This window comes from Loxodonta africana, chromosome 1 (genome assembly GCF_030014295.1).
Source record: "Loxodonta africana isolate mLoxAfr1 chromosome 1, mLoxAfr1.hap2, whole genome shotgun sequence".
NCBI lineage: Eukaryota > Metazoa > Chordata > Mammalia > Proboscidea > Elephantidae > Loxodonta > Loxodonta africana.
This window is the reverse complement of record NC_087342.1, coordinates 60,995,465-61,021,091: the sequence shown is the minus strand read 5'-3', so window position 1 is coordinate 61,021,091 and position 25,627 is coordinate 60,995,465. Positions and strand designations below refer to the sequence as shown.

Here is a 25,627-nt window from a genome sequence, read left to right as displayed (position 1 = left end):
TTTGGGGCATACTTATACAAAACATATTCATTTGAAATTAAAATTTAACTGAGTGTCCTGCATTTTTATTTACTAAATCTGCAACCCTAAAAAAAAACGAGAAGAATTTGGAAAGATTACTGTAGATAACTTAGAGAGTTTGCCATATATGGTACACCTTTTAAGAAAGCGGTAAACTTTTTTGTTTTTGATTATATAATTGTAAAAGCATATTTGGTTAGGAACAGGCGAAGGTAAAACAATGTGATGTGACCATGTTATAACAAAGTTATACTTGGCTTCACATCAGACTAGCTTCCTTTAAAGTCTCAGTTCCTAAATTTAATGACTTGTTCTCTTTAAAATTAAAATCCACAGAACAGTAACTCTTTCCAATTTACATTCTAATTGAGAACATTCGTTTCTTTTTGATAATTACTTAGATAATATACTTAGCCCTTGACTGTGGCTCAGCAGTATAAACATTAAAATGAAAGAATAATGACATTTAGCACATGGCGCAGATATTGGAAATTTTAGTGGATTGTAGGTTGTAGTTTTTCCTTTCTCTCTTTTAGCAACTGCTTTTTTTTTTTTGCATCTGGTTAATGTTATACTTGCATGTAAAGGAAAGAGTAAGAAAGTTGAAGAAAGAAAGGCAGAAATATTTCTTACTTTGAGAGCTGAATGATGTGAACAAAATCAAGTGACCCACATAGAAACCAGTAACGACAACACCCTGTTGCCCTACCTCCATTGACACCATTCACTTCCCCGCAGTCCCCAGGAGGCCTGTGTGACCCTGCAGACAGCAACTCCAGCCGGACGACTGCCTGCTCCAGCCTTTGCATCAGTCCTTGCATTTCTGCCATTCTAGAAAAACACAAACGGAGGCCATGTGAACATTAGCAAGGGTGAGCAAGCTGTCACCATTTAACTTATTAGTGGAAAATATTTAAGTTTTCATTTTCTCACAGGTTTCTGCCTTAAACAGGTTTCTGGCTTTCACAGGTTTTACTGTATTAAGCTTGTTTTCTATTCAATTCAATGATTTTTACATGTCCTGGCGGCGCAGTGGTTAAGAGCCTGGCTGCTAACCAAAAGATTAGCAGTTTGAATCCATCAGCTGCTTCTTGGAAATTCTATGGGGCAGTTCTACTCTGTCCTATAGGGTCACTGTGAGTTAGAATTGATTCAACGGCAATGGGATTTTTTTTTTTTTTTTTTTAATATGTTATATAGGAGTCCTTGGGTGGCACATACGGTTAAGCAATCAACTACTAAACCAAAAGGTTGGTAGTTCAAATTCACCAGAGGTGCCTCAGAAGAAAGGACTGGCCACCTGCTTCTGAGAAGTTACAACCTTGAAAACCCTACGGAGCAGTTCTACTCCGCACACATGAGCTTACCATGAGTTGGAAGCGACTCGAGGGCAACTGGTTAGGTAATTTCTAACATGCAAATCTTCATTCTCTTTACACTATTAAGTGTCTACTTTGATACTTCCTTGTGGTGCAGCAGTTAAGAGTTTCAGCCGCTATCCAAAAGGTCGGCGATTTGAATTCACCAGTTGCTCCTTGGAACCCTATGGGGCAGTTCTACTCCGTCCCATAGGATCACTTTGAGTCGGAATCGACTCAGTGGCATGGGTTTGGTTTGGTTTTGTTATATGATACAATCTTAGGTATGCTGTTGCTGTTGTTAGTTGCCATCCAGTCGGCTCTGGCCAACGGTGGCCTTATGTACAACAAAACAAAACGTTGCCCAGGCCTGTGCCATGTTCATGATCGTTGGTATGTTTTAGTCCATTGTTGTCATTATTGTATCAATTCATCTCATCGAGGGTTTCCCTCGTTTTCACTGACCCTCTACTTTACGAAACATAATGTCATTCTCTAGTGATTGGTCTTTCCTGTGTCCAGAGTAAGTGAGCTGAGAAGTCCTACCATCCTCACTTCTAAGGAGCATTAGGGTTGTATTTTTTGTAAGACTGATTTGTTCGTTCTCCTAGCAGTCCATGCTATCTATATTCAATATTCTTGCCTACAATACAATTTGAATGAATCAATTCTTCTTTCTTTTTCATTATTGCTGAACATATATTTCACAATTTGTATCCTGCTAAATGTTGGGAGCTTATTTTTACTATTTCTAATAATTCTTTCTGTTAAAGTACAATTTTCCAGGAAACACTAAACCCACTGGTAATCTTTCTTTACTCAATTACATCAAATCAAACAGCCCAGCTCAGGACAACTATAAGTTTATGAAACTGTGCATCATTTAGCAGGCAAACTGAAGTAATTATCTCCCACAGCTAGTTGAGGAACTCTGGTGAGCAGTGGTTAAGCGCTTGGCTGCTAATCAAAAGGTCGGCGGTTCGAACCCACCAGGTGCTCTGCAGGAGAAAGATGTGGCAGTCTGCTTCCATGAAGATTTACAGCCTTGGAACCCCATGGGGCAGTTCTACTCTGTCCTACGGGGTCTCCATGTGTCGAAATTGACGGCAGTGGGTCACAGCTAATTGTTTTCTTACGTGTGTGTGTGTCTGTGTAGATATGTATATATATATATATATATATATATATATATATAAAATTGAGTTTTTGGTGAAAGTTTACACAGCAATTTAACCATTTCCACAAAAATTGTTCAGTGACATTAGCTACATTTACCACCATGTGGCAACATTCTCTTTAATTGTATCCTGTCTGTTCCCTTTCCAGTACTCTAGCTTCCCTGCCTCCTTACTTTCTCATCTTTGCTTTTGACTGAGTTGTTCCATGAGACTGCAGTACTAAGCCGTCCAACCCAGAAAACCAGTCTTGGAAGGTGTTTGGTTATGTCTGAGGAGTATCCATATTTGAGTCTTTAATGAATATACATGCTTCTACCCACTTACTTGTGTTTACATGTACCTATAATACTTCTATCTGTTCTCACCTATGTACACACCTGTACCTACCTATATACCAGTTTGCCTATACTCATCCATATGTGCTCAAACACTCATTTTACTTTGGTTGTGCCCTGCTTACAACATCCATATTCGGTGCCACTTTTCCCATCACCAAAAATAACAAGAGTCTAAAGAGTACTTTCCCTTCCCCTCCCCACCCCTCGTAATTGCCACTGAACATTTGATTTTCTATATTTATCTATTCTTGTCTTCTTATAAAAGAAGGACCATACAATATTTGTCCTTATACACTCGACTTATTTCACTTAGCATTATGCCCTCCAGGTCCATCCATGTTATAACGTTTTGCAGGCTCATCATTGTTCTTTATGGTTGTGTAGTATTCCATCGTATGTATGTACCACAGTTTGCTTGTCCATTCATCCACTGATGGACATTTTGGTTGTTAAACCATTTTTTTGCTATTGTGAATAAAGCAGCAATGAACATACTTCTGTATATGTCTGTTCTTGTCATTATTTTTAGGTCTCTAGGTATATACAATGTTCCCCTGCTATTGATAAGGTTTTCACTGGCTACTACTTTTCAGAAGTAGACTGCCGGCTCTTTCTTCCTAGTCTGTCTTAGTCTGGAAGCTCAGCTGAAACTGGTATCTGAATACCGGTGGCATAGCTTCCAGCATCACTGCAACACACAACTCCCCACACTAGGACAAACTGACAGAGCAAGTCCACGAGAGCCAAAATATGACCTTGAGTATATCCCACCTGGATTTACAGACCATCTCAAGAATAGATTTGATGCATTGAACACTAGCGACCAAAGACCAGACGAGTTGTGGAATGACATCAAGGACATCATCCATGAAGAAAGCAAGAGGTCACTGAAAAGACAGGTAAGAAAGAAAAGACCAAGATGGATGTCAGAAGAGACTCTGAAACTTACTCTCGAACGTCAAGCAGGTAAAGAAAAAGGAAGAATTGATGAAGTAAAAGAACTGAAGAGAAGATTTCAAAGGGCAGCTTGAGAAGACCAAGTAAAGTACTATAATGACATGTGCAAAGAGCTGGAAATGGAAAACCAAAAGGGAAGAACACACTCAGCGTTTCTCAAGCTGAAAGAACTGAAGAAAAAATTCAAGCCTCGAGATGCAATAGTGAAGGGTTCTATGGGGAAAGTATTAAATGACACAGGAAGCATCAAAAGAAGATAGAAGGAATACACAGCGTCATTATACCAAAAAGAATTAGTCGATGTTCAGCCATTTCAAGAGGTAGCATATGATCAGGAACTGATGGTACTGAAGGAAGAAGTCCAAGCTGCTCTGAAGGCACTGGCAAAAAACAAGGCTCCAGGAACTGATGGAATATCAATTGAGATGTTTCAACAAATGGATTCAGTGCTGGAGGTGCTCACTCGTTTATGCCAAGAAATATGGAAGACAGCTTCCTGGCCAACTGACTGGAAGAAATCCATATTTATGCCTATTCTCAAGAAAGGTGATCCAAGCAAATGTAGAAATTACAGAACAATATCATTAATATCACATGCAAGCAAAATTTTGCTGAAGATCATTCAAAAACGGCTGTAGCAGTATATTGACAGGGAAATGCCGGAAATCAGGCTGGATTCAGAAGAGGACGTGGAACCAGGGATATCATTGCTGATGTCAGATGGACCCTGGCTGAAAGCAGAGAATACCAGAAGGATGTTTACCTGTGTTTTATTGACTATGCAAAGGCATTCGACTGTGTGGATCATAACAAATTATGGACAGCATTGAGAAGAAAGGGAATTCCAGAACACTTAACTGTGCTCATGAGGAACCTTTATATAGATCAAGAGGCAGTTGTTCAGACAGGACAAGGGGATACTGATTGGTTTAAAGTCAGGAAAGGTGTGTGTCAGGGTTGTATTCTTTCACCATACCTATTCAATCTGTATGCTGAGCAAATAATCCGAGAAGCTGGACTATATGAAGAAGAACGGGGCATCAGGATTGGAGGGAGACTCATTAACAACTTGCGTTATGCAGATGACACAACCTTGCTGGCTGAAAGTGAAGAGGACTTGAAGCACTTACTAATGAAGATCAAAGACCAAAGCCTTCAGTATGGATTGCACCTCAACATAAAGAAAACAAAAATCCTCACAACTGGACCAACGAGCAACATCATGATAAACGGAGAAAAGACTGAAGTTGTCAAGGATTTCATTTTACTTGGATCCACAATCAACAGCCATGGAAGCAGCAGTCAAGAAATCAAGAGACGTATTGCATTGGGTAAATCTGCTGTAAAAGACCTGTTTAAAGTGTTGAAGAGCAAAGATGTCACCTTGAAGACTAAGGTGCACCTGACCCATGCCATGGTATTTTCAATCACATCATATGCATGTGAAAGCTAGACAGTGAATAAGAAAGACCAAAGAAGAATTGATGCCTTTGAATTGTGATGTTGGCAAAGAATATTGAATATACCATGGACTGCCAGAAGAAGGAACAAATCTGTCTTAGAAGAAGTACAGCCAGAATGCTCCTTAGAAGCAAGGATGGCGAGACTGCGTCTTAAATACTTTGGATATGTTGTCAGGAGAGATCAGTCTCTGGAGAGGGATATCATGCTTGGCAAAGTACAGGGTCAGCAGAAAAGAGGAAGACCCTCAACAAGGTGGACTGACGCAGTGGCTGCAACAATGGGCTCAAGCATAACAACGGTTTTAAAGATGGTGCAGTGCCAGGCAGTGTTTCCTTCTGTTGTGCATGGGGTTGCTATGAGTCAAAACCGACTTGATGGCACGTAACAACAACAACAACAGGGAATATACAGAAGCCCTAGTGACACAGTAGTTAAAGTGCTGGCTGCTAACCAAAAGGCTGGTGGTTTGGACCCACTAGCAGCTCTGAGGGAGAAAGATGTGGTAGTCTGCTTCAATAAAGGTTTACAGCCTTGGAGATCCTATGAGGCAGTTCTACTCTGTTGTATAGGGTCGCTATGAGTTGAAATTAACTCAATGGCAGTGAGTTTTTGATTTTATAGTATTTTTTTTTTTTTTACCTAAGAGTGGGATTGCCGGGTTATAGGGTAGTTCTATTTTTAGTTTTTTGAGAAAGCACTATATTGTTTTTCATTACGGTTGTATCATTTTACAGTCCCACCAGCAATGAATAAGGGTTCCAATTTCTCCACATCCTCGCCAACATTTGTTGTTATCTATTTTTTGTTTTAATCAGTGCCATTTTACCTGAGGTAAGATGGTATCTCATTGCAGTTTTGATTTGCATCTCTCTAATGGCTAATGATAGTGAACACCTCTTCATATGTCTGTTGGCTGCTTGGATGTCCTATTTGGTGAAGGTTCTGTTCATGTCCTTTGCCCATTTTGTGATTGGGTTATTTGCCTTTTTGATGTTGAGTTGTTAGAGTTTCCTACAGATTTTATAAATTAGCCTTTTATCAGACAAGTTGCTTCCAAAGATTTTTTTCCCAGTCTGTAGGTTGTCTATTTACTTTTTAAATAAAGTCTTTGGATGAGTAGGAAGCCCTAGTGACACAGTGGTTAAGAGCTCGGCTGCTAACCAAAGGTCAGCATTTCGAATCTGCCGGCTGCTCCTTGGAAACTCTATGGGGCAGTTCTACTCCATCCTATAGGGTCACTATGAGTTGAATTGACTCAATGGGAATGAGTTGGTTTTTGATAAGTATAAATTTTTCATTTTTATGAGGTCCCTTTTACCTATTTTGTCTTCTTCTATTCACCCATTTGTTGTAATGTTTGTTATCCTATTTTTACAAAAGATTAGGTCCCATAATCTTCTCCCTATGTTTTCTTCCAGGAATTTCATGGTCTTAAGTTTAACATTTAGGTCTTTGATCCATTCTGAGTTAGTTTTTTTGTATGGTGTGAGGTATGGCTCCTGTTTCATTCTTCTGCAGGTGGATATCCAGTTTTGTCAGTACAATTTACTAAGAGACTGTTTCTGTCCCACTAAATGGACTTTGACTCCTTGTCAAAAATCAGTTGTCCATAGATGGCTGAGTTTAATTCTAAGTTCACAATTCTATTCCACTGGTCTATGTGTCTACCGTTGTACCAATACCAGGCTGTTCTGATTACAAGTGGCTGTATAGTATGTTTTAATATTGGGGAGTGTGAGGTCTCCTGCTTTGTTCTTTTTCTTCAATATTGCATTGGCTATTAGGGGTTTCTTTCCTTTGCATATGAAGTTGGTTATTAGTTTTTCAAAATCAGTGAAGAATGTTGTTGGATGTCGCATCAGGATTGCATTGTATCTGTAGCTTGTTTTAGGTAGAACTGACATTTTCACCATATTATATCTTTTAATCTGTGAGTATGGGATGTCTTTCTATTTTAGGATGTCTCTTTTTAGTCTCTTGTTAGTAGTGTTTTATCATTTTTATTATATAAGTCTTTCATGTCCCTGGTTAGTTTAATTCCTAGGTATTTTATTGATTTGGAGGCTACTGTAAATGGTATTGTTTTCTTGATTTCTTTTTCCAGGTAGTCTTTATTAGTGTAGAGGAACCCAACTGATTTTTGTGTGTTGCTCTTGTACCCTACAATGTTGCTAAATTCTTCTATTAGTTCCAGCAGTTTTCTTGTGGAATCTTTAGGGTCTTCTATGCATAGGATTGGAAACTCTGGTGGCATAGAAGTTAAAAGTTTGGCTGCTAATCAAAAAGTCAACAATTCAAATCCACCAGGCGCTCGTTGGAAACCCTATGGAGCAATCCTATAGGGTCACTATCAGTTGAAATCAACTCTACGGCAATGGGTATGTATAGGATCATGTCATCTGCAAATGGAGAAAGTTTTACTTCTTCCTTACAGATTTGGGTACCTTTTATTTCTCTTTCTTGCCGTATTGCTCTGGCTAGGACTTCCAGTAAAAAATGTTGAGTAACAGTGATGATAATGGGCATCCTTGTCTCGTTCCCATTGTCAAAGGGAAGGAAGGCTCTTAGCTTTTCTCCACTGTGTATAATGTTGGCATTGGTTTTACATATATGTCTTTAATTATGTTAAGAAGTTTCCCTTCTATTCCTATTTTGCTGAAGAAAGGGTGCTGAATTTATCAAATGCCTTTTCTGCATCAACTGATATGATCATATGATTCTTTTCCTTTGTTTTATTTATGTGGTGGATTACATGGATTGATTTTCTAATGCTGAACCACCCTTGTAATCCTAGTATGAATCCCACTAGATTACAGTGTATGAGTTTTTGGATGTGTTGCTGAAGCCTGTTGGCTAAAATATTTTGAAATTTTTTGCATCTGTGTTCATAAGGGACTTTGGCCTGTAATTTTCTTTTTTTGTAATGTAATTGCCTGGTTTATGTACCAGGGTTATGCTGGCTTCATAGGAAGAGTTAGGTAGTGTCTCTTCCTCTTCTGTTTTTGAAAAGATTGAGTAGGATTGGTGTCAACTCTTCTCGGAACGTTTGGTAGAATTCTCCAGTGTAGCCATCTGGTCCTGGGCTTTCTTCCTTGTTGTCAGCAGTTTTTGATGACATCTTCAATCTTTCCTTTTGTAATGTGTTTAAATTTTCTACCCCTGTTTGTGTTAGTTTGAGTAGGAAGTGTGTTTCTAGGAATTTGTCCATTTTGTCTAGGTTTTCAAATTTGTTGGAGTACAATTTTTCATAGTAATCTGTTATGATCTTCTTTATCTCTGTTGGATCAGCTGTAAAGTCAGCAATTTCATTTCTTAATTTGGTTATTTGCCTTCTTTGTTTTTTTGCCTTTTTTCAGTCTAGCCAGTGGTTTGTCTATTTTACTGATCCTTTCAAAGAACCAACTTTTGGTTTTGTTTATTCTACTGTTTTTCTATTTCTTTGATTTCCTTTTTTTCTGGTAGCTTTTGGCTTCTTTTCCTCTTACTTTTCTATTTATTCAAGATGTTGGTTTAAGTTAATAATTTTGGATCTTTCTTCTTTTTTAAATGTAGGTATTTATTTCTATAAATTTCCCTCTGAGCACTGCTTCCGCTGTGTCACAATGGTTTTGATATGTTGTGTTTTCATTTTTGTTTGATGCCAGGAATTTTTAAATTTCACTTTTGATTTCCTCTATGACCCAATCCAAAAAAAAAAACCTAGTGTAGTTTTTTTTTAAGTAGTGTATTATTTAGTTTCCTTTTATTATTTTTTCCTTATTTTCCCATTGTTGATTTCTAGCTTCATACCATTATGGTCAGAGAAGACATTTTGTATAATTTCAATCTTTTTAAATTTGTTGAGACTTGTTTTGTGTCCTAGCATGTGGTCTATCCTGGAAAACAATCCATGTGCACTGGAGAAGGGTGTGTATTGCTCTGATGCTGGGTAGACTTTCTATATACATCCATTAGGTCCAACTGGATTATGATTTTATTTAAGTTCTCAATGTCCTTAGTAATCTTCTTTTTATATGTTCTGTCTATAATTGAAAGTGGTGTGTTGAAGTCCCCTATTAGTATTGTGGAGTTGTCTATCTCTCCTTTCATATTAGTTGGTATTTGTCTCATGTATTTTGGTGCATTGCTTTTAGGTGCGTATATATTTATAATTGTTACATGTTTTTGCTGGAGTGACCCTTTTATTATTATGTAATGTCCTTCTTTATCTCTTGTAATACGCTTTGATTTGAAGTCTATTTTATCTGGTATCTGAATGGCCACCCCCACTCCTTTTTGTTTACTGGCTGCATGGAATATTTTTCTCCATCCTTTTATTTTCAGTTTGTTTGTGTCCTTATGTCTAAGGTATGTTTCTTAGAGAAAAAGGATGGAGCATTTTTTTTTTTTTTAATCCATTCTGCCACTCTCTGCCTTTCACATGGGGCATTTAGACCATTTATATTTAAGGTTATTACTGAAAATGAAGTGTCTACCTCACTCATTTTGCTATTTGTTTTTTGAATGTTTCAAAACTTCTTTGTTTTTTTATTCTGATTTTTCTGTTTTTGTTTGTATTTGGCTGCTTTCTTGTAACAAGCCTTTTTGCTATCTTCCTTCTTTTCTTCTGAATGTTTCTTCTTGGTGATTTCTTAGTGGTTTCCACATATGTTACATTACACAACTTACAACTGCAGCAATGTTTTACATATGAACAACAGTTAACATACAACCTTAACATAATAAATCTACTCCTAATTGCTCTTCCTTCCCCATTCCTATTGGTGTGTCTCCATTAACATCAATATACAACCATATTTGATGTTAGTTTATGTTTATTCTTACAAACTTGATGGTCTATCATTTGTGAAACTTAATTATTGAGTTTATTCCCTAAAAATATCATACACTTGGTCCTTATGATAGCCCATGTTGTTGCATTTTTTGGAGATCGCATTCTTTTTTTTTCCCCCCGTTTTTTATAGATATGAGTATTTATTTGATGTCTTGCCTTTCTATTTGGAGTACTCCCTTGAGTAATACTTGCAGAGCTGGTCTGGTGGTGGCAAATTCCCAGAGCTTCTGTTTGTTAAGGAATTTCTTGATTTCCCCTTCATTTTTGAATGAAAACTTTGCCAGGTAAAGAATTCTTGGTTGGTAATTGTTTTTGGTCGGTATATTTCACTCCACTGTCTTCTGGACTCTAGAGTTTATGGGGAGAAATCCACACTGATTCTTATGAAAACCCCCTTGGTATATTATATTGCCTTTTTCTCTCGCTGCTTTCAGAATTCTCTCCTCGTCTTTGGTTTTCCAGAATTTTATTAGGATATGGCACAGAGTTGATCTTTTTGTGTCTCTTCTAATTGGGGTTCATGTATCTTCCTGTATGTGCACGCTTAGATCTCTGTTCAGATCTGGGAAATTCTCTCTTGGAAAATCATTTCTATGCCTTTATTGCTGTCATGGTGCGCTGAGATTCCAATTAGAAAATTCTGTTCTATTTCTTTATTGAATGCCATTTTTCCTTTTGGGGTTTTTTTTTTTTTTTTTTTTTGCTTTCCTTTGTTCTTTTCTCTTGTTTCTCTTGAGACTTGATAAGTTCAGTTACTTTGTCTTCTAGTTCATTTATTCTATCTTCTGCCTGTTTGACCCTATTGTTGAGGGTTCCTCTTGCTTTTTCGAATTCATTTGCTATATTCTTCAGTTCCAGTATGGTTTTATTTGATGTTTTCAGTTTTCTTGTTGAGTCTTTCATTTTGTTCCTCCATTTGTTTCCCAATTGCCGCTAGTTTGTTTTCTGAGGATTTTTGTTTTCTGTAAACATACTTAGAACTATAGTCTGAAAATCATCAATTCTTTGTATTAGTCTGGCCTCCATAGGAGAAATCTCCTCTTCTTCATGTTTTGCTTTTAGTTGGTCCTTCTTCTCTGGTGATTTTGTTGTGTATTACTATTTTTGGTTGAATATGGGCCATTTTATTTTATTTTTACTTTAAATTTTATATTCTGGTTTTGGTAGGAAATGTTTCCGATTGGGTGCTCTAGTGGCGCAGTGGCCAAGCACCTGGTTGCCAACTGAAAGGCTAGGGTCCACACCCAACAGTTGCTTCATGGGAGAAAGATGCAAGCAGCCTACCTCCGCAAAGACTCACAGCTCTGGGAACCCCACAGGACAGCTCCACTCCACCCCACAGGGTTGCTATGAGTCAGAATCGACACAGCAGCAGTAGGCTTGATATTTTCTCCTGAGAACCACTAGAGGGCACTCTTATCCGCAGATTTTTTTTCAGTGCTGATTCAGTTCTGGAAGCTTGATCTCTGGGATTCAATACACATGTGCAGGAAGGAAGGGTTTAGCTGGTTGCAGACTTTGGTGTAAGCAGTGGGGCTCAACTTTCCTGAGGTGAAGGTGGTGGGCTCTTTATGTCTTTGCCTCACAAGCACCCCTTCACAGGTTCTCCCATGGTGTCCTGCTATGGTCAGGGAGCTAGCCACTTCCCTCTGTTCACTGTCTAATGTATTCCCCTTTCTGCACTGCCCTTGCAGTTCCTCCCAGTCCTACTGCAGGTATTGGGCCTCAGTGAGATTCAACAGCACTCTTTCACAGTGCCACGGTCTCCCTTCACCCTCTTCCAATTGCACAGCCCATAAATTCCCACACCCAATCTGCACTGTCTTAAAAAAATTGGGTTATGGCTTCTCTCAGATTAGCTCACTTTCTATGTTCCCTTCTTGGAGTGTTGCCCAGCCCCATCCCAAAATGCTTGTGATGAGCAAGTGCACGCAATGTTAGTGGGTAGGTTCTGCCAGCTTCTGTGCGGTCCCTGCTCCTCCTGTCCCCTACTGCTGGACTCACCCCAACTCTCCAATACCTGAGCTGCCATCCAGAGTTCTGAGATCTCAGTCTGTGTTTGTTTTTATTCATTGTTCAGTGGATTGGTTGCTAGGGGAGTAAATGGGAGCATCCACTCACTTCACTGTCTTGCTCTGACTCCTCTAGAGTTAATTGTTTTCCATCTGTTATTAGTTTGTTTCAGTGCTCCTGTACTGAAGTATTTTAATTTACAATTATTTTGAATGGTGGGAATTTTAATTTAAACTGTTAAAATGCTAATTTTCCTTTTGTAACTCTGCTAATTATTTTTAGATAAAAGTTAGTCTGAGATGAAGTTGTTTTGGAGACAGGAATCTTCAAAGAGCTCTTGGCTGGGATAAACTGAGTTTCAAGTATGAAAAAGTGGGGTTTGGTGTCCATGGTCCCCCCCTCCACACATGTCTTAAACACCTACACTTAAATTCCAAACCCATATAAAACACCCTGAGTGAGGACAGGATAAACTAGTTGCCATCAAGTTGATTCCAACTCATGGCTACCCCACATGTGTCAGAATAGAATTGTGTTCCACAGGGTTTTCAATGGCTGGTTTTTTGGACATAGATCATTAGGCCCTTCTTTCAAGAAGTCTGTGGATGGACATGAACCACCAACATTTTGATTAGCAGATGAGCTCATTAGTAATTCACACCACCCAGGGACTCCTGAAAACAGGGTAAGTATCTTGAAATTATTGGCCCTAGTGTTTGTATGTCATTAAGGAGATCTCTGAGGAATGGAACCCAGTGCATTGGTTGGGTTCACAGAGACCTGGCTTATAAATACCCATAACACTGACCATACCAATGTATGACTGCTTTGGGGAAAATCAATCTGCTGTTCCAAAGAGATTAAAACATGCCTTGCCTTAACCAGTGCCTGTAGTTCGTCTCACCTTCAGGAACTTTTTAAGCATCATTCTAAGCAAAAACAGAAGAGCATGCTTCTACATCAGAGACACCACTGCCGCAGCCATAACACCCACTGCCGTCGCAGAGGATGGGTAAAATTGTATTCTCTGAGATGTATAAAGAGGGCATTGTTTTTTGCAGCAACAACAACAACAAAAATAAAAAAGGAAAGGGGCTACAGATGCTGATAATAATTAGACGTATCCAATCCCCTGATAGGATTAGTTCTCTTGGTCTGGGGGCTTAGGGTCATGATCTCATGGGACAATCCAGTCAATTGGCATAATATAGTTCTTAAAGTTTATAATTTATCTCCCAGTATGGTAAGTAGTGACTGGGGTCTTAAAAGCTTATGTGCAGCCATCTAAGATACAACTATTTGTCTTTATTCCTCTGAAACAAAAGAGAAAGGAGGAAGCCCAAGAATCAGAGAAGACATGGACTACAGGTCTACAGGAATCAGTAACTCCTCCACCTTGGGACCAGGAGAACTAGATGGTGCCCAGCTACCACTAATATATGTTCTGATCAGGAACACAGTAGATGAATCCTGATAAAAAGAGGGGAAAATGTGCAACAAAACTTCAAATTCTTGAAAAAATCCAGACTTAGTGGGCCTGTTGGGGCTGGAGGAGGCCCCGGGACTATGGCCCTGTGTTGCTCTTCAAATCTTGAATTGAAAATATCCCCTGAAGTCAACTGTAAACTAAGTTTAGCCCAAAGAGTAAAGATTGTCATCCTTCAGTATTGCATTTATACACACACACACGCATCTGTACGCACACATATATATATATATGACCAAAGGGTGAACAGCTATTTTAAAGGATAGATTTAAAATCAGAGATAATTAAAATGTTGACACAATGTGATGAGTATAACCAGTGTCACTGATCAGTATGTCTGGAAACTATGTCTAGACATCTAGATGTCTAGGTCATTATGTCTACAGCACATTTTCTGTGTATATGTTCACCAAAAATAAAGTTTAAAAAAAAAAAAGGGCGTTAGTTGTTCAGTGGTGGAATTCTTGCCTTCCAAGAGGGAAACCCAGGCTCAATTTCTGGCCAGTGCAGCTTATGTGCAGCCACCACCTGTCTTTCAGTGGAGGCGTGTGTGTTGCTATGATGCTGAATAGGTTTCAAAAGAGCTTTCAGACTGAGATGGACTAAAAAGAAAGGCCTGGCAATCTACCTCAGGAAATCAGCCAAGGAAAAACCACCAGAGCACAATAGTCTGATCCTCTCATGCATGGGGTCATCATGAGTCAGGGACAGATGTCACATCAGCTAACAACAACTACAACACCTGTAAATATCTTTATTTCCGCTAGGAACTAGGTAATACATTCCTCTTTTGTAATTTGTATTACATTAGTTTTCAGCTTAAATATAATGACAAGTTCCCACTGGCATTTTTAAAAGCAAGGCTATACTTATCAAGCATGTGTATAGCTCTGCAATTCTGCATACAAATGTCAGATGGTAATCAGATATGGATGGTGGAGTTCACTTTCTATTTTGAAAAGTCATCTCTGAAAATGCTGGCAGCAACTCTTTCAAAATATGGGGCAGTGTTCTCTGCACAGCTAAAATCAGAGTCTAATCCCAAGAGGACTCAAAATTAGAAGTTTCTCATCTATTCTTTTCCTCTTAACCTCAGAGCTTTTGCTTTCATCACAATTGGGGAAAAAAATGAAGAAGAAATTTAATTGAATCCTTTACATAATCTTCTTGCAAGGGAACTGGGTATCCTGTAGGTGGATGAAGGCCATTTGAGACATGATGAAAGCCCCTCAAATCTTTTAATAGTTGCCCATCTGTTCACAGTTATCTATGTTCCCCATTACTCAACTTGCCAAATGTTACCACCATAGCCCTAGCCTGTGATAGGAAAAAAAAAGTGTTTGCTTTTTTAAGAAGGTCCCAGTCCCCACCCCCATCCCAACAGAAAAGCACCAACCACCCCCAGCAGATCACAGTATAAGCTGTTTCAGGAAGGCCTGTTATATTTCACACTTAGGACTGTTGCCCCTGACTGTGGCTTAATCAGTTTCTCTGACAAGACTCAAACTCGCACTATCTAATAGTGCTCCATATGCTGAAAGACAACAGGAGAGAGTCCATAAACTGCAGGCTGGGCAGGCTGGTATGGAATGCAGTCTAAAAGGGACTCAAATATCTCTGCATATAAAATCACCATGAAAGAGACTGAAGCCTCACCATGGCTTCTTAAGAGGTCAAAATATAGTTCATGGAAGAAAGCTGGAAAGGTGCCTCTGGGTTTAAAATGGTAGAACAGTTTCTAAGAGAAACAGAAAAACAAATAAAAGAAAGAATATACCCAGGATATAAAAAAATATACATGTCAGCATTCCCATGGAGAAGGAAGGAGTCCAAGATGGCCATGTCCTCTTCTGACCACACACACACACACACACACACTCCATTTACCCACAAGTATCCTCAGCTGCTAATCCAGCATTAAGAATGAGTAAAGAACAAAGCTGCAGATTCCCCAAATTTTTCCCAAGCAGTCCCATTAGCCTTAGTAGAACTGCTCCACAGGATCTCCAAGGCTATAATCTTTGTGGAAGTAGACTGCCACATCCTTCTCCCTTGGAGCAGCTGGTGGGTTCAAACCACCAACCTTTCAGTTAGCAGCTGAGTGCTTAACCACTGTGCCACCAGGGCTCCTGTACCGGTAGGGTAGTTAGAGCAAATGTAACAGCAAGGTCAGAGTAAGGAAAGAGTCAGAGCCAGGTGGGCAGACAGACGAGTTTGGATCAGGAAATCAGCAGAGTAGAGTGATGTACCAAGATGACTAGACTTAAGACATTCTAAGAGTCAGAGGAAGACCAAAGAGAAGCCAGATACACAGCTAGAGAATCAAAGATTAGGTTAGATGAGGCAGCTCAAATTTGGCCCTTCAGGTTTTCTAGACATCTTATTCAAGCAGACACTAACCCTAGGGTGAGATCTCCTATGACCCACAGCTGATGGAGGACACATGCAAGCATTAGACTAGAGTGTGAAGGGTGTGTGGAGGGAAAAATAAGGAAGGACGTAGCATCTCATGGCTTTCTCTTTTTAATGATCCATTTTAGGAAACTATGCTTGAGGTTACCCTCAGTTCCTTGTTTTATATTAATTTTTGAGTATTCATTTTCAAGTTTCATTATGATGGGAAGTAAAACCCACCTTTGTCATTTTTTTAACTTATTCAATTTTTTTCCTTTTTTCAAAGTTTAATCTTTATTTTTTATCAAAGTCAAACCTGCACAGAACTCAGTCAACAGCTATGTGAGGTTTATTACAAAAAAACACAGCATCTCCCTGCCTACCTTTGTAAGCCATTTTCAATTATTTTAGCTGTTTCGTTTGGTAATTAGCTCCTTATCTCTAAAGAGCATGCTCCTATCTCTACATCCTGTCTTGGAAGAAGTACAACCAGAATGCTCCTTAGAAGCAAGGATAGCAGGACTGCGTCTTACATACTTTGGACATATTGTCAGGCAGGATCAGTCCCTGCAGGAGGACATCATGCTTGGTAAAGTAGAGGGTCAGCAGAAAAGAGGAAGACCCTCAGTGAGATGGACTGATCAGTGGCTGCAACAATGGGCTCAAGCATAACAACGACTGTGTTTCGTTCTGTCGTAGAGGGTGGCTAAGAGTTGAAACTGACTGGATGGCACCTAGCAACAACAACATCTGTAGATCTTGTTTATTTTTCTCCATTTTTTGGTATTATCCATTGAACTTCCACTAAAAACTGAGCTTACTTTTTCTTTTTTTCTCGCTTCATGCCCACCACCACATACATGCACATTTCCTATCCCGCCATACTCCCAGTAGTGTTATATCATAATTTTTTCTTTTAGTATTCAGCATTAACACAATAATGGCTACTCGCAGCTAAATCATGTGGTATAAGCTTATTTTCTACTTTTTTGCACAACCTGGAGCCAATATGCTCATTTTTTCAGCTGCTCAGTTTTCTAAATGATTCATCTCCAAACTCTTCCCCAGGTGTGTAAGTCTCCTTTCAATAGGTACAAAAAAAAAAAAAAAATTCAAGCACATCTGGAATTCTATTAATTTTTTTTCTTTTTGGAGGCATCTCTTCTGGAGGATTAGCCCAGTCTACACGATGGCCCTACAGGCCTGCTGCCCGTCTGTAATCTGGGATCTGCTTTCACCTTCCTTCTAGGGATTTTCCTCCCCTCCCTTTTATGTTGGTCACCTGTTTCCTGGATTCTATGTCTTCTTCTTTCTTGGTGTACTTTCTTAATTGGTAAGAGCATCTTCTTCTGAAAAAAGGTACATAACAGATCAGTTTTTTGAGATCTTACAAGTCTAACAATGTCTTTATTTTTGTCATCACACATGAGTGGTAGTTTGGTAGTTGGCTGAAAAAATTTTTCCTTAGGATATTGAAAGCACTGTTCATTGTATCCTAGATTGCTATTGACATGTCCAAAGCAATCCCGATATCCCTGTGTTTTCCCATGTGGAGAAAGTTTTTGGAATCTTCTCTCTGTCCTCAGTGTTTTGAATTTCATGATGACACGCTTTATTGTTGAGCTATTTTCTTTATAATGATTTTCAGAAGGTGTAGAAAAGACAGAAAAATGGGCATTACATATTGTTTCTCTGGGTGAGTTTATAAACCAAGTGGGCTTTTCCCCCTCCCCCAAATAAAGAAGTTAGCATTTTAAATACTGAATTCAAATTTTCTCACACCAGTTGCATATATTTACAGATACTTCATATACTTCAGTAGGAATATAGTCAGTTGGTATTCTCTCATCTACTGTCCTGTAATAATAAGGTCTCCTGGAATCAAGAAAATATTTTCCTAGGAGGAACGGTAACTGTAATTATTTTAAAAAATAACTAGGGAGGCAAAAAAGATTTTGACAGTACTGGTCATCTTATAAAGCCATCCTCAAAGCATAGATACTTAGTTCATAACATGACAATTGTGTGTCCAATGTTATGTCCACAGTACAGTGACAATGCTTAAAGCAGCTAGGAGAGACAACATTTCTATCCTATTCTTAACAGGTTCTACAAAATGAGAGTTCCACGCACTCTCAAACATTTTATGGAGCCCTGGTGATGCAGTGGTTAAGAGCTCGACTGCAAAACAAAAGGTGGGGTGTTTGAATCCACCAGCTGCTTCTTGGAAATCCTATGGGGTAGTTCTACTCTGTCTTATAGGGTTGCTATGAGTCAGAATTGACTCGATGGCAACGGGTTTGCTTTTTCGGTTTTCACAATCATTGTCTTGCCTGTCTTTAATAGGTGCAGTACAGAAGTCCCTGGCTTTGGAATTAGACTCAGATTTGCACTCTGACTCACTAGCTGGGGGATTCTGCAAAAGGCACTTAATTCTGCTTTGCTTCAGTGACTGTGTGTACATAGGGTTGCCACAGTGTTCAACGAGGTGATGCGTATAAAGTCTGGCACATGGTCAACAATAAACATGTTAGTTACTATTACTAGGACGTCTCACCTCATTTTGCTCTCAGTAGGAATAGGTATACCTACAAACCAATGTATCAAGTCTTATTGTATCTGAAATGTTAGCAATTGTCTGGAAGTTCTGAACAATGGAAACGTCCAGCTGAAAACTTCAGGTAGGTATATCCTGGTTTTGCTTTTTTCCCTAATGTTTCATTTTCCTTTGTCCGTGTACTTATTCCTTGAACATTTCTAAACCAGGCCTTCTCAAGTTCATGTGTAATGGCTACTATAACATGGAAATTTCAGCATGGAATTAGTTTTTGGAATCACATATTTCCCCTGATCATTTGCTTCTAAATAAATCCATTGCTGTTGAGTCGATCTCGACTCATAGCAACCCTATAGGGCAGAGTAGAACTGCCCCATAGGGTTTCCAAGAGCGGCTGGTGGATTTGAACTACGGAAATTTTTGTTAGCAGCTCTTAACCACTGTGCCACCAGAACTCCTGGCTTCTAAATAGTTTTCTGCAAAGGACAGAGGCACAATCTCTGCAGCATGACTTTTGGAAGTTAACGCTCCATCAACCCTCATATTATCTTCAACCAAATCATCTTACGCTCAGAGGTGAGGGGTCAGAGTCAGGATCTTCTAACGCTTTACCTAACTCAGTTTTTTAACTAGTTATGAAAGCAGCTTTTATAGCTGCTTTGAAAACTGACATCCCATGGCACACAGTAAATGGTGACAGGTGCAGAATAACAGCCTGTTTGCCAATATTACTTACTCACTATCTGTAAAACATACGGCCCAGTTAAAACACTGTCTCTTGCTAACTTTTCTGTTAGCACAGGTATGCTTGTCTCCCAAGGAGACTGGTGGTAAGCTTTTCACCAACTGGGGCTGTATCTTACTCTTCTTTGTATCTCCCACTGAGTCCAGCATGGTGCCCTGTACACAGTACATTCTAGAAATATTTTTTGACTGATTAATTGATCGGCTACCACTCACTGCCTTTCCTTTGCCTGCCCACTCACTGGCACACTCTTCCTAGATCAGGCTGATAGTTAGGTTTTCATAGGAGAAATTTCCATGTAAAAGAAGATGCTAGATTATTTCTTTTACTTAAAATCACAGCGGCCTTCTACCCAAGATAATTTTAAAGAGCCCACTTGCTCACCCTAATGTGAAGCTTTGGGTCTTCCATGGCTCCTTTTTCTCTAGGATTTCAAATTTTAAAAAGCTCCACATTGTCCAAAGAATTTTAAGTCAACTCTCATTATTTCTCAGAACAAGTTCAAAAACAAGAAAGTGGGAAGGCTACTTTGGTAACACTTTCATGTAAACGAAAAGAGCTGGGTCTTCCACATTTCCAAATGCTAGTTCAAAGTTCTCCTCATAAGGCCAAACGTACAAAAATAACTGGTGCGTTTCTCATCTGAATCTGTAAGGGAGACCCGGACCCAAGGCATTTAAAAGATTAAGAGCATAAGATTAAGTAGGAAATAGGCTTCACAGGAAATTGAAGACATTTCAAAACTTTTTTCTCATGGTGAGGCTGGGAAACTGGCTCATATGTGAATTCTCTGCAAAAAATAAAGCCAAATCACAAAGGACTAATTTCTCTATACATGAACCACAATTCAAATATATTTGTTAAACTACGAAAAGATTGTCCTAGATTGTTAAATTCACTTTACCATGACTATATCAATTACTTCCTTTCCTTTTCCAGAAAACTACCAATCACAGGATAGTAATCTTGTGACTCACTAGTAGTAATTGGGGAAATAGTGTCTAGAGAACAAGCAAACAAACCATTCATTCATTCATTGACTGGATAATTGAATGATTTGTTTGTTTCAGCCACTCATTCCTTTATCCCCACTATCTGCTAAACACAATGCTCAGAACTAGAAAATCAATGGTGACCTGACCAGCAACAGCGGGAGGGGGTTGAAAGCAGAACCTGCTCAGTCAAGCCAGAGAGCTGTTTCATAAACCATGTATTCACCTTGGCAATGTTCCCACCTTCGTATCTTTTGCTTGCTCTCCTAGAGAGCATTTCTGGAGTCAGCTTCTCACCAAAGAGCAAACAAAAGCCACCATTTTCTTTTTTGTTACAAAAAAGTTACAAGAGTCAGATTTTGAAGAAGGTGTAATCAGAATATGAGAAATCAGTGTGTTATACAACTAGAACGAAACTTTAAATTTTTCACAAAATTAGAGGAAACATACAGTAAAACCTGCGAAAGCCAGAACTTGTGTAAGGCAGAGACCTGTCCAAGAAGGAAAACTCAAATATTTTCCACTAATAGACAGCAATAGAAAAGTGGTAAGACCGCACCCTGTCATAGGCAGGAAACTTGTGAAACTCGGGAAAACAAGCCAATTCCATTGAGCTCCGGCTCTCACAGGTTTTACTTAGATCCTGGTTAGCCAACATACTTCGCCAAAGCCTCTAATAAGTTCCCACTACAGAGAAAAAAAGCAAAGTCTTCACCTTGACTTTCAAAACGATCTCACCCCAACAGACCTTTTGATCTGCTCTCCCCACTACAAACCAATAGGCTCCTGAGATCCAATCACAGGAATGACTCATCATTCCCCAGTCAGACCCAAGGCCACCTGTCTTCTAAGCTATGGCTCCGCTGTTTCCGCTGCTTCATGTGTCCTTCCCATCACTACTTCAACTATTCTCCAACTTCCAACTTCTCTAAGAGTCTTCCAGCATCCCACGAATCAGAGGTACCCTCTCTTAGGTATTTCTTTCTTATCATCTCCATCAAATCTACATCTACCAATTACCTTGCCATCCCACTTGTCCTCTCCACTCTGGTGGTATCATGCCACAGAACCATCCCTCATCAGTCCTGTCTCTTCTCTAATTTCTCCTCTAACTGGAAGCCTCTGAAGAAGGTAGATTTCATAACTTGGTGTAATCAAAAAAGCATTTTCAGGATCAAAGAACCTTAAATGTATATCCAGTCCCTTAACTGACCACTCTTGTGACTCTGGGCGGATTACTTAATGTGTCTGCGTTTCAGTTTTCTCATTTCCTATAAATGAATTCATTTCTTATCCTTCATTCACTAACTTAAGAAAATTACATACATGTGTTTTTAAAGTGTATTCTGGCTGCTGGGGCTACACAGATGGATGAGACACAGGCTGTCCTGAAGGCACCATGATCTCCTTGAAAAGTGGTGTAGTTTAGCTGCTAGGAACAGGTTAGCCCTCCCAGGCATCAGGGCACAGGGAACTGGGCTATTGCAGCAGGGGGGAAAAAAAAAAAAAAAACCCTAGGAGGAACTGAGACCACTGGGGAGGTCTGACTATATCTCGAAGGCTGGCTTTGTGTACTGAGCTTGGTGTTGTGGAGCTGAGTGAGAATACAGTCATAAAACAATAGCCTGGGAAGGCTAAATGGGACCAGAACACACCACTATCCCATTCCTTACCATAAGATGGTAACAGCCTTAGCTAAATGTATGGCAAGGGCTCTTCCTTGAAAAGGAGCTCCCCTCCCTACCCTGACACCTTCTAGGCTTCTGTGCTGTTGGAGATATTCTTTGTATTACCGTTTCCTCACATTGCCCTTCTGCACTTGTTTATGCCATGGAAGAGGCGGATACCAAAGAGCTGCTTACATCATCCCCATTGTCAAAATGACCCTTTCTCTAGATCTGGGACCAGTAGCTTCCAGGAGTCACCCAAGAGCCACATCCTGACACTGGGAAAAGAAGAGCCATTGAGACCCCACTGGCAAGTTCACTACAGCATGGGCAAGGTTTTCACAGATGTTTTGTCCCTCTGTCAACTAAATGCACTGTTCCCCTTCTATCCTGACTATATAAGGAATGCCTATAATTCAATAATAAGACAAATACTCCAGTTTAATGGGCAAAGTATGTGAATTGACATTCTAAAGAAGATATGCAAATGGCCAATAAGCACATGAAAAGATGCTCAACACCATTAGTCCCTAAACCAAACCCAGTGCCGTCGAGTCCATTCTGACTCATACGACTCTACAGGACACAGTAGAACTGCCCCATAGAGTTTCCAAGGAGCGCCTGGCAGATTTGAACTGCTGACCCTTTGGTTAGCAGCTGTAGCACTTAACCACTGCACCACCAGGGTTTCGGAATTTCAAATAAAAGTTACAAGATACCACTTGTAAGGTCCCTAGGTGGCACAAACAGTTTGCACTCCACTGCTCACCTAAAGGTTGATGGTTTGAACCCATTCTGTGGTACTACAGAAGGAAATTTCGGGTGATCTGCTGTTAAGATTACAGCCAAAAAAAACTGCTATGGAGTAGTTCTACTCTGGAACACATGTGGTTGCCATGAGTTGGAATCGGCTTGATGGCAACTAACAACAACATCAAAAAGGATGGCTATTATAAAAAAACAGACAATAAGTGTTGGTGAGGAAGTGGAGAAACTGGAACTTTCATACACTGCTGGTGAGAATGCAAAATGGTGCAGTCATTCTGGAAAACAGTTTGACAGTTTCTTAAAAAGTGAAGCATAGATTTGTCCACTGCTAGGTATGTACCCAAGAGAAATGTACCTACACAAAGACTTACACATAAATGTTAAAAGCAGAATTATTCATAATAGCCAGAAAATGGAAACAATGATAAATGGATAAATGTTGTAGATCCATACCGTAGAATATTATGTGGCAAGAAAAAGGGACAAAGTATGAGAGTATGGCCCCCGGACATCCTTTTAACTCAGTACTGATCCCAAGTCCGTGGATCAGGGTAGAGGCTTCTCTTGATTCATGCAGCTGCAGGGGCTGGCAAACCTAAGGTTGGCAAGTCAGAGTCCCAAGAACCAGAGGTCAGATGAACAGGAAGCAGCCTCAAAAAAAGCCAGAATGTCTGCTTACATTCAGATGAAGGCCACACCCTCCAGGAAGCTCCCTTTCAACTGATTGGCTACTCACAGCAGATTCCATCATGGGAGTGATCATATATAAACACTGAGACTCATGGCCCAGCCAAGTTGACACACAATCTTAACCATTACAACAGTCTTTTTAACAAGTGGTACTGGCAAAACTGGATGTCCATCTGTAAAAAAAATGAAACAGGACCCACACCTCAAACCATACACAAAAACTAATTCAAAATGATCAAAGACCTAAATATATAAAACCAAAAACTATAAATATCATGGAAGAAAAAACAGGGTCAACGCTAGGTGCTCTAATACACGGCATAGGCAGCATACAAACCACAATTAACAATACACAAACACCAAAAGATAAGCCAGATAAACGGGATCTTCTAAAAATTAAACACTGAGTTCATCAAAAGACTTTACCAAAGGAGTAAAAAGAGAACCTACGGACTGGGAAAAAATCTTTGGCTATGACATATCTGGCAAAGGTTTAAGCTCTAAAATCTATAGGAAAATCCAACACCTCTACACTAAAAAAGACAAATAATCCAATTACAAAATGGGCAAAGGAAAAGAACAGACACTTCACCAAAGAAGACATTCAGGCAGCTAACAGACACTTGAGGAAATGCTCAAGATCACTAGCCATTAGAGAAATGCAAATCAAAACTACAATGAAACACCATCTCACCCCAACATTACTGACACAAACTACAAAAACAGAAAATAACAAATGTTGGAGAGGCTGCAGGGAGCTTGGAACTCTTATGCATGGCTGGTGGGAATGTAAAATGGTACAAGCATTTTGGAAAATGATATGGTGCTTCCTTAAAAGCTAGAAATAAACATACCATATGACCCAACAATCCTGCTCCTAGGAATATATCCTAGAGAAATAAGAGCAGTCACACAAGTAGACATATGCACACCCATATTCCTTGCAGCATTACTCACAATAGCAAAATGATGGAAACAATCTAAGTGCCTATCAACAGATGAATGGGTAAACAAACTATGGTACATACACACAATGGAATCCCATAATACTATGCAACAATAAAGAACAATGATGAATCTGTGAAACATCTCATGACATGGATGAATCTGGAGGGCATTATGCTGAGTGAAATAAGTCAATCACAAAAGGACAAATATTGTATTATAAAAGGTTTTATAAATACTCATTAAAAGGTTTTTAAACAAAAAGAAACAATCTTTGATGGTTAAGAGGGAGGGTAAGAGTAGGGAGCCAGAAACACTAAACAGACAATAGACAAGCGGTAACTTTGGTGAAGGGTAAGACAGTACACAATACTGGGGAAATCAGCACAACTTGACCAGGGCAAAGTCTAAGAAGCTTCATAGACACATCCAAACGCTAAGAAACATGCAAATGCTAAGTAATCCATCTACCTACGGCCACCTGATCTTTGACAAAGGCCCAAAGTCCATTAAATGGGGAAAAATAGTCTTTTTAACAAATGGTGCTGGCAAAATTGGATGTCCATCTGTAAAAAAAAATGATATAGGACCCATACCTCACACCATATATGAAAACTAGTAGACATATGCACAAATAAGCTACTGGGCTGAGGGCTGGGGACCCGGTCTGGGGGACGTCTAGCTCAATTGGCATAAGATAGTTTATGAAGAAAATGTTCTACATCTGACTGTGGTAAGTAGCATCTGGGGTCTTAATAGCCTGGGAGCAGCCTTGTAAGATACATCTACTGGTCTCATCCTGGCTAGAGCAAAGGAGAATGAAGAAAACCAAAGACACAAGAGAAAGATTAGTCCAAAGGATAAATAGACCACAACCTCCACCAGAATGAACCCAGAGCAACTAGATGGTGCCTGGTTATCACCACCGACTGCTCTGACAAGGATCACAGTAGAGGGTCCCAGACAGAATTGGAATAAAATGTAGAACAAAACTCAAATTTACACACACACGAAAAAGACCAGGCTTGCTGGTCTGACAGAGACTGGAGAAACCCCAAGAGTATGGCCCCTGGACACCCTTTTAACTCAGTACTGAAGTCACTCCTGAGGTTTACCCTTCAGCCAAAGATGGGACAGGTCTATACGGTCAACAATAACACATGTGAAGAATGTGCTTCGTAGTTCAATCCTGTATACGAGGCTAATGGGCACACCAGCCC

General features: G+C 39.5%; 1 protein-coding gene across 2 annotated transcripts in view; it reads right to left on the bottom strand.

Moving 5' to 3' along the window:
* CAP2 (cyclase associated actin cytoskeleton regulatory protein 2) overlaps positions 1-25,627 on the bottom strand; it is a 209,240-nt gene that overhangs the window by 151,209 nt on the left and 32,404 nt on the right. Inside the window, exons 2-3 of one of the 2 annotated variants that reach the window (XM_010596195.3) lie at positions 17,326-17,392; positions 731-852 (exon numbers count right to left, since the gene is read on the bottom strand). In XM_010596195.3, the coding sequence (XP_010594497.2) occupies positions 731-851 (121 nt within the window). In that variant the 5' untranslated portion in view covers position 852; positions 17,326-17,392. The remainder of the gene's footprint in view (positions 1-730; positions 853-17,325; positions 17,393-25,627) is intronic. The other variant, XM_003416458.4, reaches the window with a different exon arrangement.